Source organism: Salmo salar, chromosome ssa11 (assembly GCF_905237065.1).
Source record: "Salmo salar chromosome ssa11, Ssal_v3.1, whole genome shotgun sequence".
Taxonomy (NCBI): Eukaryota; Metazoa; Chordata; class Actinopteri; order Salmoniformes; family Salmonidae; genus Salmo; species Salmo salar.
Window position 1 is genome coordinate 9,583,821 of NC_059452.1, and position 16,396 is coordinate 9,600,216.

General features: G+C 42.6%; 1 protein-coding gene across 14 annotated transcripts in view; it reads right to left on the minus strand.

Annotated features, from left to right (window-relative positions):
• Positions 1–208: 208 nt before the first annotated feature.
• The window catches only part of dgkza (diacylglycerol kinase, zeta a), a 139,750-nt gene continuing 123,562 nt past the window's right edge, over positions 209–16,396 (minus strand). For all 14 annotated transcript variants that reach the window (XM_014126422.2, XM_045689028.1, XM_045689030.1 and 11 more), the window contains 6 exons: positions 9,749–9,783; positions 8,551–8,600; positions 7,782–7,902; positions 7,282–7,318; positions 7,087–7,186; positions 209–2,030 (listed from right to left, as the gene is read on the minus strand). In XM_014126422.2, coding sequence (XP_013981897.2) covers positions 1,914–2,030; positions 7,087–7,186; positions 7,282–7,318; positions 7,782–7,902; positions 8,551–8,600; positions 9,749–9,783 — 460 coding nt within the window. In that variant the 3' untranslated portion in view covers positions 209–1,913. The remainder of the gene's footprint in view (positions 2,031–7,086; positions 7,187–7,281; positions 7,319–7,781; positions 7,903–8,550; positions 8,601–9,748; positions 9,784–16,396) is intronic.

A 16,396-nucleotide genomic window follows, 5' to 3' on the forward strand; every position in this document is an offset into this window, starting at 1 on the left:
ATTGTTAAAAATGTAATAAAAAATAAATAAAATGTGGACTCCCAAAATATTCAGTGAGAACATATGTTTATGTATGAAGCGTAATAACTGATGTAGAACTACACAATTCATTTACTTTTCATCATCAAATCCAAAATACGTTATTTTCAGTCTGGCATTAGAAACACTCGAGGCCTTTCGTTGACAACATATTTCCTGTCACAGAAACTGATTCAGTGCTACATTTATTCATGTATCTGGCCATAATAGAGAACAGCAATTATTTACAATGAAATGCATCTTAGTTGGCATTATGGGTTGTTTGAAGGTCAAAACTATAAACTTCTGACAACAAACACAATCAAGTAAAAATGTGTATATGAAAGTGTACCTTGTTAATGTGTTTACGAGTATGTTTTACAAGGATGTTTAGTGATTAAATAATAAGAGAAAACATCCAGAGAAACAACTCATTTCAAAATACAGTAGATCCACAGTTACTGTGGTGCTACATTATAAACTAGTTATACTGTAGGATAGCTTTTGGAATGAGACTAATTCCTTCCCCTCACTCTCTACACAATATAACATGAACACCATTTAAATTAATCACAGGTCTTTATAAATTATGTTGAATTATATTGCTGGTTTAAATGGCCAGTCATATTTTAACAGATTATAACTATGGAAAATAAATAGCAACCACAAATGATTGGTTTGTATGAAGACAAATTATTATTTTTGTATGTAAAAAAAACAACATCCACCCTGTAAATGTACAACTCAAACCTTCAGAACATGTTTGAGTTTGCCGAACATAAAGCAGTTAAATGTTACAAATCTGTAAAAAATGTTGAGGTGAATAAATACGCCTTTGACTTCTGTAACAACATGAGAGAAGAAATGCTTTGTAGTTCTGAAACTAATACATATCAAATGCAAATTTTTATAGTAAATAATGACCAAACACAAAACATTTTTAAATTTATAGTATGTACAAATTATATAAACATCAATCTGCTTAAAAATGCAATAAAAATACACCATGACTTAATTAAGTACATTAAATACAAACTAATCAGCCAACAAAATAAGAAAATCAAGGCAATTGGAGCTGCAGTGCATAAACTGCTTTAACACAGAGCTACTACGATAAGTGTACAGTACCAAATATCCTTATTAAAACTAAGAAATAAAAGAAATTTGCCAAGTGATCATAAAGTAGAACAATATTGATTTACTCAATTCAAATTGTTTGGTGATGAGAAAAGTATTACGTGTAAAATTCCCCACTTTTGTGGATAGTTTGATACCATCACACTGCATTATGGGTGGACAAATCAGTCAACAAATTATAATACTGTACAACAAACAAATAAAACCGTAATCAAAATAATGTCATTTTTGGTAGCCTTAAAGACAGCTGGCCTACAGATCAGAGTGTTCATACCCTTTTGAAATCTACTGATTCATTGTGATCCGTACAGTTGAAACGCTCATGCTGCTTTCATAGACACAGAGAGATACAGCTCCATCGGAGAGTATAACAATACAATTACCTAGACATTCAATTACCCTAGCTCCTGTCCTAAAACCCTGGAGCAAAATTCAACATTCAGTCTAGGTGGATTGCAAGTGCAACACAACCTAGGAAAAAAATGTAACAGAAGAGCCATTTCTTCCAAGCGTTCCGACACAAAACAGCTTTTTTTTGGCAGTGCAATAATCAAGTCCACTGGTCACAAGCATCTCACATGGTGGACCGTAAGAGTCTCTCATCTAGTAGGATTCCAACCAACTCCCTAGCAGGAGAATACAACACTGGCTATCTTTTAACCATCTTCTCTGGTGAGTTTCCTCTTTTAGCTAAAGTAGTTTTGGCACAGGGTTAGGTGATAGGGAAGTGGTGCTGGAGGTCAGGGAGCAGAGGGAGGTCACACAGCTGTCTCCTGGTCCTCTCTCTGGATCATCTGGTAGTGCTGCCGGTTCTCCAAGTAGGCAGCCAGCTCTGCATCCTTGGCCTTCTCTGCACGATGCTTTGGTGTGTCACCCTGCAGCATAAGAGAGGCAATTTGCTCAACATAAAAGACTGCACTGAAGAACCCAACTTTAATTAAGGCAGCATCTATTTCTCCTGAGGTCTGAACATTAAGCCGCAGAGTCAAAGACCAGTCTGGAAGTATTTTTGAGACGTACGAATCATTTGCATTCAGATTTCATCATGGTTTAGATGTAATATTTCCAGTTATCAACAGTGAATATGCACCAAATGTTTGTTTGTCTGTGTGCAAAAGCAAATATAGAATGTTTTTAGACTCAAAGGTTTTCTGATTCATCCAAGAGCTACAGTACCATTTTTGTATGTTTCATTAAACCTTTATTTAACTAGCCAAGTCAGTTAAGAACAAATTCTTATTTACAATGACTCCCTACCCCGCCCAAACCTGGACGATGCTGGGCCAACTGTTCACCGCCCTATGGGACTCCCAATCACGGCCGGATGTGATACAGCCCAGGATCGAACCAGGGTCTATAGTGACGCCTCTAGCACTGAAATGCAGTGCCTTAGACCGCTGTGCCACTCGGGAGCTATCTAAGAAATAGCTTCACAAAACCCAATTATTTCTAATTTCTTGTTTTTTTGAAGTGCAGAGCCCAAAAAAACTCAAGCGAGAGAGAAGAGAACATGGCAAGATGTTGAGATAAAAAGACAGGAAAAGTCATTGCTAAGATATGCTGATGTCTCAAGGCCAAGAGTGAATGTATTGTGAGTGAGAAAGACCGACAGGCAGAAAGGGTGGGAGGATGAAGAGATGGCGGAGAGAAAAGAAAGCCAGGTTGAACTGCATCCCAAGGCCACAGGGTATGAATCAGACTTGCCCCAAATCCTGCAAGATTACATTTTTTCATCAAGACAGACAGACAGACAGACAGACAGACAGACAGACAGAGCTGAGTGTCATGGGCTACAGTACTAGAATAGTGACACCTCAAGCATTCTGTCAGTTGCTTATGAGAGAGACTACATTGCAGACACAACATGTGCAGTGAGAGTTTGGATAGGAAAATTCTTCAAGCCTTGACATGAAAATCAAGACATCTTAAATGTGGTAGTCTGAGCTTTCCAGGACATAAATCTGAGATAAAAACCAGCTGTGGGGTCTTCAGAAGGAGGATCTTGTGAAATACTATAGTAAAAAATGAAAGCCTTGTGTTCCAACTGCCTTCCACACACTGTCGACAGTAGCTTAAACAAATGTATCCATTTGGCAATCTCTGCAGGAGAGGGTAAACACATAAGATATTTTATGGTGGAGCCACTTGGAGGTAAGTACTTTAATTGACTTTGCAGGCATCTGGCTAGTTTGGTTCAGAGGGGACGTGTAGGGCACCGCTGTAATGCTCCCCCACCCGGTGTACAATTAGCGTGTCATAAGAAAGACAAGCTAATTTTCCTTCTGGATGATGATTAGGCCACTCTATACCCACCACTTATCCATTTTACATTTGAGTAATTTAGCAGATCCTCTTATCCAGAGTGACTTACCCCTCTTAAGATGCCACTGGAGAACAAGGCTGACGTTTTACGTATTCCTAACCAATTGTGTTTTTTTGTTAGTTTCTTTGCGTTGCTGCCTTCAGGGTGGGCTGCCTTCTGAGAATTCATAGGCGATCGAATAAACCCTCACTTCCTTCCATTCTGCTAGCAAACGTGCAATCTTTGGAAAATAAAATCGACGACCTATGCAGAAGATTAAACTACCAACGGGACATTCAAAACTATAATGTCTTATGCTTCACAGAGATGACATTGTCAACATACAGCTGTACAGTTATATGCTGTACTGGCAGGACAGAACAGCGGCATCTGGTAAGCTGGTGAACAACAGCTGGTGCACGATATCTAAGGAAGTCTCGAGGTTTTGCTCACCTGAGGTAGAGTATCTCATGATAAGTTGTAGACCACACTATCTACCTAAAGAATTTTCTTCTGTATTTTTCGTAGCTGTCTACATACCACCACAGACTGATGCTGGCACAAAGACCGCACTGAATGAGCTGTATTCCGCCATAAGCAAACAGGAAAACGCTCACCCAGAGGCGGCGCTCCTAGTAGCCGGGGACTTTAATGCAGGGAAACTTAAATCCGTCTTACCAAATTTCTATCAGCCACAGTGTCTTCTGATCCCTCCTGTCTCAGCCTCCAGTATTTATGCTGCAGTAGTTTGTGTGTCGGGGGGCTAGGGTCAGTCTGTTACATCTGGAGTATTTCTCTTGTCTTATCCGGTGTCCTGTGTGAATTTAAATATGCTCTCTCTAATTATCTCTTTCTCTCTTTCTGTCTTTCTCTCGGAGGACCTGAGCCCTAGGACCATGCCTCAGGACTACCTGGCATGATGACTCCTTGCTGTCCCCAGTCCACCTGGCCGTGCTGCTGCTCCAGTTTCAACTGTTCTGCCTGCGGCTATGGAACCCTGACCTGTTCACCGGACGTGCTTGTTGCACCCTCGACAACTACTATGATTATTATTATTTGACCATGCTGGTCATTTATGAACATTTTAACATCTTGACCATGTTCTGTTATAATATCCACCCTGCACAGCCAGAAGAGGACTGGCCACCCCTCATAGCCTGGTTCCTCTCTAGGTTTCTTCCTAGGTTTTTGGCCTTTCTAGGGAGTTTTTCCTAGGGAGTTTTTCCTAGCCACCGTGCTTCTTTCACATGCATTGCTTGCTGTTTGGGGTTTTAGGCTGGGTTTCTGTACAGCACTTTGAGATATCAGCTGATGTACGAAGGGCTATATAAATAAATTTGATTTGATGTTAAATATGCAACCAGAGGGAAAAGAAACTCTGCACCACCTTTACTCCACACACAGAGACACGTACAAAGCTCTCCCTCACCCTCCATTTGGCAGATCTGACCATAAATCTATCCTCCTGATTCCTGCTTACAAGATAAAACTAAAGCAGGAAGCACCAGTGACTCGATCAATAAAAAAGTGGTCAGATGAAGCAGATGCTAAGCTATAGGACTGTTTTTCTAGCACAGACTGGAATATATTCTGGGATTCCTCCGATGGCATTGAGGAGTACACCACATCAGTCATTGACTACAAAGGGAAGCACAGCCGAGAGCTGCCCAGTGACACGAGCCTACCAGACGAGCTAAACTATTTCTATGCTCGCTTCGAGGCTGTTCCGGAAGACTGTGTGATCATGCTCTCCGCAGCCGATGTGAGCAAGACCTTTAAACAGGTCAACATTCACAAGACGGATTACCAGGACGCGTGCTCCGGGGATGTGCTGACCAACTGGCAGGTGTCTTCACTGACATTTTCAACCTCTCCCTATCCGAGTCTGTAATACCAACATGTTTCAAGCAGATACTCATAGTCCCTGTGCCCAAGAACATGAAGGTAACCTGCCTAAATGACTACAGACCCGTAGCACTCACGTCTGTAGCCATGAAGTGCTTTGAAAGGCTGGTCATGGCTCACATCAACACCATAATCCCAGAAAGCCTAGACCCACTCCAATTTGCATACCGCCCCAACAGATCCACAGATGATGCAATCTATATTACGCTGCCCTTTCCCACCTGGACAAAAGGAACACCTATGTGAGAATGCTGTTCATTGACTACAGCTCAGTGTTCAACACCATAGTGCCCTCAAAGCTCATCAATAAGCTAAGGACCCTGGGACTAAACACTTCCCTCTGCAACTGGATCCTGGACTTCCTGACCGGCCGCCCCCAGGTGGTAAGGGTAGGTAACAACACATCCGCCACGCTGATCCTCAACACAGGGGCCCCTCAGGGGTGCGTGCTCAGTCCCCTCCTGTACTCCCTGTTCACTCATGACTGCACGGCCAGGCACGACTCCAACACCATCATTAAGTTTGCTGATGACACAACAGTGGTAGGTCTGATCACCGACAACGACGAGACGGCCTATAGGGAGGAGGTCAGAGACCTGGCCGTGTGGTGCCAGGACAACAACCTCTCCCTCAACGTGATCAAGACAAAAGAGATGACTGTGGACCACAGGAAAAAGAGGACCGAGCACACCCCCATTCTCATCGACGGGGCTGTAGTGAAGCAGGTTGAGAGCTTCAAGTTCCTTGGTGTTCACACCAACAAACTATCATGGTCCAAACACACCAAGACAGTCATGAAGAGGGCACAACAAAACCTATTCGCCCTCAGGAGACTGAAAAGATTTGGCATGGGTCCTCAGATCCTCAAAAGGTTCTACAGCTGCACCATCGAGAGTATCCTGACTGGTTGTATCACTGCCTGGTATGGCAACTGCTCGGCCTCTGACCGCAAGACACTACAGAGGGTAGTGCGTACGGCCACGGTACATCACTGGGGCCAAGCTTCCTGTCATCCAGGACCTCTACACCAGGCGGTGTCAGAGGAAGGCCCTAAAAATTGTCAAAGACTCCAGCCACTCTAGTCAGACTGTTCTCTCTGCTACCGCACAGCAAGCAGTACCGGAGCACCAAGTCTAGGTCCAAGAGGCTTCTAAACGGCTTCAACCCCCAAGCCATAAGACTCCTGAACATCTAATCAAATGGCTACCCAGACTATTTGCATGGCCCCCCTTTACACCGCTGTTACTCTCTGTTATCATCTATGCAGCCACTTTAATAACTCTACCTACAGTACATGTACATATTACCTCAACTAACCGGTGCCCCCGCACATTGAATCTGTACCGGTACCCCCTGTGTACCGGTACCCGTCTCGCTATTGTTATATTACTGCTGCTCTTTAATTACTTGTTACTTTTATTTAAAATTCTTACTCATATTTTTTTAAACTGCATTGTTGGTTAGGGGGTCGTAAGTAAGCATGTGACTAGTAAAATGTGATTTGATTTGAAGAGCAATTAGGGTTAAGTGCCTTTCTCAAGGGCACATTTTTCACCTAGTCGGTCGGGGATTCGAACCAGCGACCTTTCGCACCCAACGAGCTTAACCGCTAGGCTACCTGCCGCCCTATAAAACACTTCTCAGGGGTAGCCTATGCATCAACTTGGTTTCTTTTGGCCAAATAAAGAGTCAAGCGATGAGGGAAGAGGGAGCGTTGCTCTCACCTGTAAGTCTGTCTTCATGAGGGATGCCCCTGCCTCTACCAGGTAGTGACAGATAGTCCTCTGACACAGTGACGCTGCTTTGTGCAACACTGTCTCCCCACTGAGACAGAGAGAGAGAGAGAGAGACTTTTAACTAGATACATCACACAGAATGTGTGTTAAATGAACATTTCAAAATCCATGTCTTAAACTTACTTTTCTTTTTCTGTTACATCCAGGATATCTGTGGGTGCTGTTTTTTGGGAGGGGGCAGGGGGAAAAAAAGACATTTCAAAGCATGTCCCTAAACCAATTACAATGCTCCAAGATACTACTTTTATAGAGTAGTAAAAAGCTGGTGTAGGAGGACAGAAAACATATCCTTTTCAAATATTGGAATGTATCATTCGTTGTTGAGCAAGAAAGACTCCATAAACGACAACAAGCGTACACAGAGTGAGATGTCCCTGCGCTGTGGCTCGTCTTAAACAATGTTCATGACCCTCAAATATATGGCGTTCCACACCTGGGACATTATTCTACTATCACAAAACATAAGAGCATACTGTGCTGGGTTAACTTCTGATACATAGTTCATATTTGAGGATCACAGACTCACTTTGGGAAATCCCACAGAATTATTCAGTATTGTGAGGGGGATGTCCTTACCTACAGACTTAAATAGAACACATAAATGTGTATTGCCTTGTCCCTACCATTGTCCAGGATGTATTTGACAGTCTCCTTGCTACCAGTGTCCACAGCATAGTGTAGCAGGGTGTATCCTGGGGGGTCCTGCACTGACAGGTCAGCTCCCAGCTTGTGCAGCTCCTTCAGCTGGGAGAAAAGGGCACATGGTTATGACTGGAGGAGTGGGTGGGGAAAGTGACTGCATGTCCAGAGGAATGGGGTAATAGACTGCATTTTTATTCATTGCCGACCAGAGAAAGGCTTACCCTGAGGTAAAGTCATGACAGAAGTGATCATCATTCCCTTGTTGAATGTATCAATTAGTGAGCCTACATTCACTATACAGTATGTATACCTACAGTACCAGTCAATAGTTTGGACACACCTATTCATTCAAGGGTTTTTTTTTTTTTAAATTTAAAACTATTTTCTACATTGTAGGATAATAGTGAAGACATCAAAACTACGAAATAACACATATGGAATCATGTAGAAACGAAAAAAAAAAAAGTGTCCAACAAATCAAAATATATTTTATATTTGAGATTTCTTCAAAATAGCCACCCTTTGCCTTGATGACAGCTTTGCACACTCTTGGCATTCACTCAGCCAGCATCACTTTATTGGTTACTACATGATTCCATATATGTGACATTTCATAGTTTTGATGTCTTCACCAATGTAGAAAATAATAAAAATAAAGAAAAACCCTTGAATGAGTAGGTGTGTCCAAACATTTGACTGGTACTGTATATGTAGTGTGCATATCCATTGGCCACTGTGGCTCCCACTCACCTTCAGATGGTCTTTGCGCTTCACACATTCAATCAACACTTCCGGTGATACTGTAAGAAGGTAAAGATATGAGAGGAGGCTGTAGATTCAGTAGTCATAACAATATCAGACCATAATACATGACAGTGTCCTTTGGGGAAAGATCTGAGCAGTGTGCCAGTGTTCCTGAATAGCTCTTTATGGGGCACGTGTTTGTTTGGTTTTAGTACTATATGTCTTATGTAAGACTGACAGTCTTGGGAAAGGAGCCTCAAACTGAATTGATGAGCAAAAACATTGTCAATCTATTTACTCAGCTGACATGGACAGTAATGAGAGCAAGATGCATGTTGCTGCCTTCAGTAGAGACCCAGTGTATAAACACTGGATCACCAAACGTTTTAAATTAACACGGATAATCACATTAGCGCCTGTTGAGTTCTTGGGTTCAGTCTCAATATGGCAAATCCTTGTTCAAAGCACCAAAATGCCCTTTGTAGATTATTTACCCTAATCCACCCATCTGCATGTTTTCCGTCGAGGCAGGAAAACAGTCAACTCAAAATTCCCCACAGCATTCTCACAAATCTCAGTTAGCCAGCTCCGCGAGTCAAACAGTTGCTACCATGACGTCTGCGTCTGAAGATACAGTATGCTCTAGAATCCTGCTGTCAGAGCTGAACAACCATAATTAGAATGGGGCTGCTACTGGAAATTTTGTTTCTTGTCCTTTAGAAAACAACAACTCGAGAGATGCCAAGTCAGGTCTCGAGAATATATTCTGACTGGGCTCACGCCAGAATCCTCGTGAGGGATGGACTTAAATGCTAATGTGTTTCCTGTGAATTTTAATAATCCTTCCCTGCAGCACTCTAGTTCAAATGCTGTGAAATGCATATCTTAAGTGCCAATAATCTTTTTTGGGGGTAAAACCCTTCGCATGATGGCAGGTGAACTTCCGGGGGCTTGTTTAAGCAGGGCCACAAACGCTAAGACATTTTTTAGCCACCTCTTGAATCCAGCTAAAAAAAGCACCAGGCTCTTATCGTTCGACTTTATTCATAGTGAGACTTCATTCTGACAGGAATTAGCTGGCGGTGGATATCAGTTTCTTAAACCTTGATTGTGGGCACCGATTTACACGCATTCACTTGCTGCCAAGTTCACGAGGTCAATTTATAATCACCTAGTGCAACAATTGAAAGTGTGTTTGTTTTACCTTTGTCTGTATTGCACAGTGTATTCTTCTCCGACCTGGAGGAGATAGAGAGCAAGACACGATTAAAGCAATACGAATCAAACAGTTCACTTATCTGTCTACAAAACAAAACGCATACAAAGCCCACCTCTCTGCACCCCTTGGGTTTTCAGAGCAAACATCCATGATAGGAGCAAAAACTAAAACAAACCAAATCCCCAAAACAAAATGTCCCAAAAAAAGACTTGCTTCGGTTGCATGGTTTTGGTTCAGATGAGACGTGGTGTGGTTAATCAAGTCCCTTGATTTGCTCTGCTTTTCCAGGCGTCCCTTGCCTGCCAACTAGCCCAAGGTAAAATATTCTAATACGTGTGTTTGCAGCCAAAAGAGCTCCCCCTCCCTCCCTCTCCTCCATTCTGATTCAGCCAAACACACACACACACACACACACACACACACACACACACACACACACACACACACACACACACACACACACACACACACACACACACAGAGCCGAGTCAGTAGGGCAGTGTGATTGGACAGAGAGGCAGCTTTTGGGCCTCCCTGCTGTCACTCCAGGTTATGTTACTGTCTGATCCTGGCTGGGCTGTCTGTTTGCCAGAAGCCAAATCCCCCACACACTAATCCACTGAGAACTGACACAAGGCTAACATCAAAACGCACACAGGCAGGAACAGTGAAGCTGAGACTGACTGTCTGAGGAGTAGGCCCTGAACTGACCAGACAGATTATCCTACTGACTGGTCAACCCCACCTTTCTCAGGCTGGTCTAAAGACTGGCTCTTCATCTTTGTTATTAGCACAGAGCAGAAGGGGTAAACAATAATGGGTATGAAAGGTGTGAATATATAAAGAACAGAGGGTCAGAGACCATTGTATTAAGTGAGAATAAAAAACACCTGCCTGAATAGATACTATAATAGTCATCTACCAAATCAAAGCAAACTTTAAATTTGTCACATGCGCCGAATACAACATGTGTAGACCTTACCGTGAAATGCTTACTTCCAAGCCCCTTAACCAACAGTGCAATTCAAGAAAGAGTTAAGAAAATATTGACCAAATAAACTAAAGTAAAAAATTATAAAAAGCAACAATAAAATAACAATAACGAAGCTATATACGGGGGGTACCGGTACCGAGTCAATGTGCGGGGATACAAGTTAGTTGAGGTAATTTGTACATGTAGGTAGGGGTGAAGTGACTATGCATAGATAATAAACAGCAAGTAGCAGCAGTGTAAAAAACAAATGGGGGGAGGGGTGTCAATGTAAATAATCCGGTGGCCATTTGATTAATTGTTCAGCAGTCTTATGGCTTGGGGGTAGAAGCTGTTAAGGAGCCTTTTGGTCCTAGACTTGGCGCTCCGGTACCGGTAGCAGAGAAAACAGTCTATGACTTGGGTAACTGGAGTCTGACAATTTTTTGGGCTTTCCTCTGACACCGCCTAGTATAGAGGTCCTGGATGGCAGGAAGCTTGGCCCCAGTGATGTACTGGGCCGTACACACTACCCCCTGTAGCGACTTACGGTAAGATGACGAGCAGTTACCATACCAAGCGTTGATGCAACCGGTCAGGATGCTCTCGAAAGTGCAGCTGCAGAACTTTTTGTGGATCTGGGGACCCATGCCAAATCTTTTCAGTCTCCTGAGGGAGAAAAGGTGTTGTTGTGCCCTCTTCACAACTGTCTTGGTGTGTTTGGACCATGATAGTTCGTTGGTGATGTGGACACCAAGGAACTTGAAACTCTCGACCCGCTCCACTACAGCCCCGTCGATGTTAATGGAGGCCTGTTCGGCCTGCCTTTTCCCGTAGTCCATGATCAGCTCCTTTGTCTTGCTCACATTGAGGGAGAGGTTGGTGTTCTGGCACCACACTGCCAGGTCTCTGAAGGCCAACTCATTGTTGTCAGTGATCAGGCCTACCACTGTTGTATCGTCGGCAAACTTAATGATGGTGTTGGAGTCATGTTTGGCCATGCAGTCGTGGGTGAACAGGGAGTACAGGAGGACTAAGCACACACCCCTGAGGGGCCCCAGTGTTGAGTATCAGCGCAGCAGACGTGTTGTTGCCTACCCTTACCACCTGGGGGCAGCCCGTCAGGAAGTCCAGGATCCAGTTGCAGAGGGAGGTGTTTAGCCCCAGAGTCCTTAGCTTAGTGAACAAGCTTTGTGACCACTATGGTGTTGAACGCTGAGCTGTAGTCAATGAACAGCATTCTCACATAGGCGTTCCTTTTGTCCAGGTGGGAAAGGGCAGTGTGGAGTGTGATTGAGATTGTGTCATCTGTGGATCTGTTGGGGCAGTATGTGAATTGGAGTGGGTCTAGGGTATCCGAGAGGATGCTGTTGATGTGAGCCATGACCAGCCTTTCATAGCACTTCATGGCTACCGATGTGAGTGCTACGGGGCGGTAATCATTTAGGCAGGTTACCTTTGCTTCCTTGGGCACAGGGACTATGGTGGTCTGCTTGAAACATGTAGGCATTACAGACTCGGTCAGGGAGAGGTTGAAAATGTCAGTGAAGACACTTGCCAGTTGGTCCGCGCATGCTTTGAGTACACGTTCTGGTAATCTGTCTGGCCCAGCGGCTTTCAACAACAGTTTCTACACTGTCCCATACGAGAAACAACAAGCGTTGCTTCTCTCCGGCTTAGAACAGGTTAGAAATAGGACAAAACTCCTATTATTATAATAGCTATATTGAACACTTGCATAGTTTAACTTTGACAGTAATGATACGTACATTAACGTTAACTCTAAAAGTGCAGTGTCACACAATGGTGCAACACAAACTCATTCTGTGTATAGGTTGGGAGTGTGTGAAAGATGGAGGTCCTGATCAAGCAATACCCTGAATGTGCTACAGTATATTAAATTCTGAATTTATCATTGTCAATTTTTATTGCAGCATGAGGTGAAACGGAACACTTGAACACTTGCATAGTTTAACTTTGACAGTAATGATACGTACATTAACGTTAACTCTATGAATTAATGTCTATATGAATATCAATTACAAACATATTGTATTCTTTGTACTAGTTTTTTTAGAACCTGCTAATTGAAATGTAATTGTTTTGGTCAGGTTGTTCAGGAAAAGTTCAAGCTGAGGCAGGTGAGGTTGCAGGGTCTCCAGATCAGGCTACTGAGGCTAGGTCTCCTTTAGAAGATGGAAGAGGGAAGCATAGCAATAGGTAATGCGCTATGGATTCCAGCCTGGATTATTTCACTATAGCAGTGCTCTAAACAATCTTCTAAACATTAACATAGAGTATCGAATGGATGAATAGCGAATTCTGAAACAAAAATATAAAAATGTTTATTACTTTTAAACAAAATGATGGTAATTAAGCTGTCCAACTACAACCTGAGCATTGAGGACTGAGTGCCGATTACCTTCCCCCTCCCACCGGACGGCACTGGCCTAATTCTCGCCGCCCTACAGGACCCCCCGGCCACAAACGGCAATGGCGTGACCGGGATTTGTACCCCGGTTATAGTTGCACTCTAAGGCAGGTCCCTAGACCATTGAGAGAATACAAGTTCAACAACATCTTGTTGTCTCCTTACAGGCCACATCGGATACATGCTACAGTGAAAGAGGGCATGAAGGAGCACATTTTATCTTTCCCAAGAACCCAGAACCACTACTCTCGGATGAAGGGGTATGTACACAGAGAATACCTCAGCCCTGATCTGAATTTGTTGCGAATGTACCGACTCTACAAAGAGAAGAATACCACATCATCTGCAAAATTCTAGGTTTATAGGGACATTTTCAAACAGCAGAGTCTCAATTTCGGCCAACCCAGGAGTGACACCTGTGGCAAATGTGACGCATTCTTCACTAAGATGTCAGCAGCAACATCTGAAGAGGAGAAGAGGAAGATTGCAGTTGAAAGTGAGTTGCACCATCGAAAAGCCGAAAAGGCCTACACACAGCTTCAAAGTGACACTGAGTGGGCTAAAGCCAATGCTGACTGCCATGTAATTTCTGTGGATCTTCAGGGGGTGATGTACACCCCTAATCTGACCCACTCCAATGTCTACTACCAGCGGCAGCTGTCAAATTTTAACCTTTGCATCCAGGAACTTGGAAAAGAAGATCCTGCATACATGTGTGTTTGGCATGAGGGGATTGCACACCGAGGGTCCATTGAGGTAGCAAGCTGCATATTGAAGTGGGTGAAGACAAAATTCACGCCACTCACCAAACCAGAGGTGCGCAAGTTGATCATCTTCAGTGACAGATGCTGTGGGCAGAATAACAACTGGCGGATGCTCAATCTGATGTCGATGCTCATCTCTATGGGTTACTTTACCCAAGTTGAGCAGAAGTTCATGGTCTCTGGTCATTCTTTTCTTCCTTGCGATCGATCTTTTGCCACCATCGAGAAGAGGCGCAAGGTGTCAGTCCTTCATACAGCTGATGATGTTTCAAATATGATACTTGAAGCACAACCAGCGAAACCATTCAAGGTGATGAGGATGCAACGTGAAGACTTCAGGCACCTTCCAGATTCTGTCCTCAAGCGACCAGCTGGACTACAGATCACCTCAGTGAGGTGGTTAAAAGTCCCAGGTATTGGGAAAGGAATCGATCACAAACATTGGCTCATTCTAAGATCCGATGACAGTATATCACAGGTATTGCACAGAGAATAGTTTACTAACATTCATCATCAACATGCAACATGTTGTTCTAACAATAAAATATCCTAGTGCTTGACTGTGAAAGTTGTTTATTGATGTCAGGAACTTAAAATGTTTCTGTTGTAATTTCAGTTGAGGATCCTTGGAATCTGTACGCCAGACAGAGCCACAGTCTATTTGAGGGATGGAAATCGTGGCTGATCTCCAAACCAAAACAAGGAGCTACACCTCAACCTCCCTATTTTGCAAGCCACTACCCTAGAGCATATGAGAGTCCTCTGCCCATCAAAAAAAACAAGCGCCAAGATCTGATGACCATGCTAAACTACTTGCCAGCTGCTGCACGCTCTTTTTATAAATCACTGCAGAGTGAATAATTTGATGTTAAACCAAGCTACATAATTAACCGTTTTTTTTCTGTGAGTTTATGATCCCCTGAACCTGTATAGTATGTTGAATCTGAATACATTTCAGAAGACATGTCACCCCTATTGTAGGAAATTAAATGTATAGTAGGTGTTTTCTATGTGAATCAATTTGTGTATGATTTCAACCAGCACAATATATTGAATTCATTTCATTTTAAGATGTTGTTCCTAGTGTAGAAAATGTTATGTACAATGTGTTCTGTTGAGAATGATTTTGTGTGTGATCATTTGAACCTTTTTTAATTTGAATTAGTTAAAAACAAATAAGTCATCACATACAGTATGTGAGTATTCATTTGATCTTGATTCCCTTTTGTTATTCATTACAATACACAGTACGTCTCTCTGTCACCACATTTAGCATCAACTCTAAGCAGTTAATACTTATTTACTGCTGTCACCTCAGTACAGGACATTTCTTGCCTTTAGCATGGGTTTAACGCAATTCAAAACTTAATTGCTGATCATAGTGTTAAACGCAAAGAGAATGGTTTTCTGAACGTTTTGTAATATTGACCTTAGGGACCTGCATATTGGCACATCACATTGATCCATATTTGATATGTAGAAGTTGTGCTTCTTTTGATTGAATTCTATTTTTGTAGTTATTCTATGGTATGTTCACATTGAGGGCTTCATTTTAAATGAGACTAAGATTTCATGACTCAACTTTTAAGAAAAGTCATCAGTGCTAAAGTTGATAGACCACCTTTAAATGAACCTCCATACAAATGAATTAACTACATATTGCATTTAAGTTATTTACATGAAGGGCATCTGCACTTGAAAGTACTTAAAACATCATATCAGGTGTTAAAAAAGGACATCTTACAAGTGTCATGGAAAATGTCACATATACTGTTCTTCCACAAACTGAAATCATCACTGGAGATATACTGTTCTTCCACATTCTAAAAATTAAAATGGCAATAAAAAAAGTATTTTTTGAAATAACAAAAAAATATAAATTGTTGTTGGAAGATATGAGTATGGTGAATTATTTGTCAACCATAAAACACCTAATGTGGTACACACAATTAATAATATAAAAATAAGTGATTATCTTAAAATGGAAAAATTGTCACATATATGGTTCTTCGTCTGTAGGATTCGAATGTTGACCTGTTAAAAGGTCTTACTCACATCGGCAACATAGAGCGTTATTACACAGTCATCCAGAACAGCTGGTGCTCTCATGCATGCTTCAGTGTTTCTTGCCTCGAAGCGAGCATAAAAGGCATTTAGCTCGTCTGGTAGGCTCACGTCACTGGGCAGCCCGTGGCTGGGTTTCCTTTTGTAGTCCGTAATAGTTTTCAAGCCCTGCCACATCCGACGAGCGTCAGAGTTGGTGTAGTAGGATTCAATTTAATCCTGTATTGACGCTTTGCTTGTTTGATGGTTCGTCTGAGAGCATGGGGGGATTTTTTGTAAGCGTCCAGATTAGTGTCCCGCTCCTTGAAAGCGGCAGCTCTAGCCTTTAGATCGATGTGGATGTTGCCTGTAATCCATGGCTTCTGGTTGGGATATGCACGTACAGTCACTATGGGGACGACGTC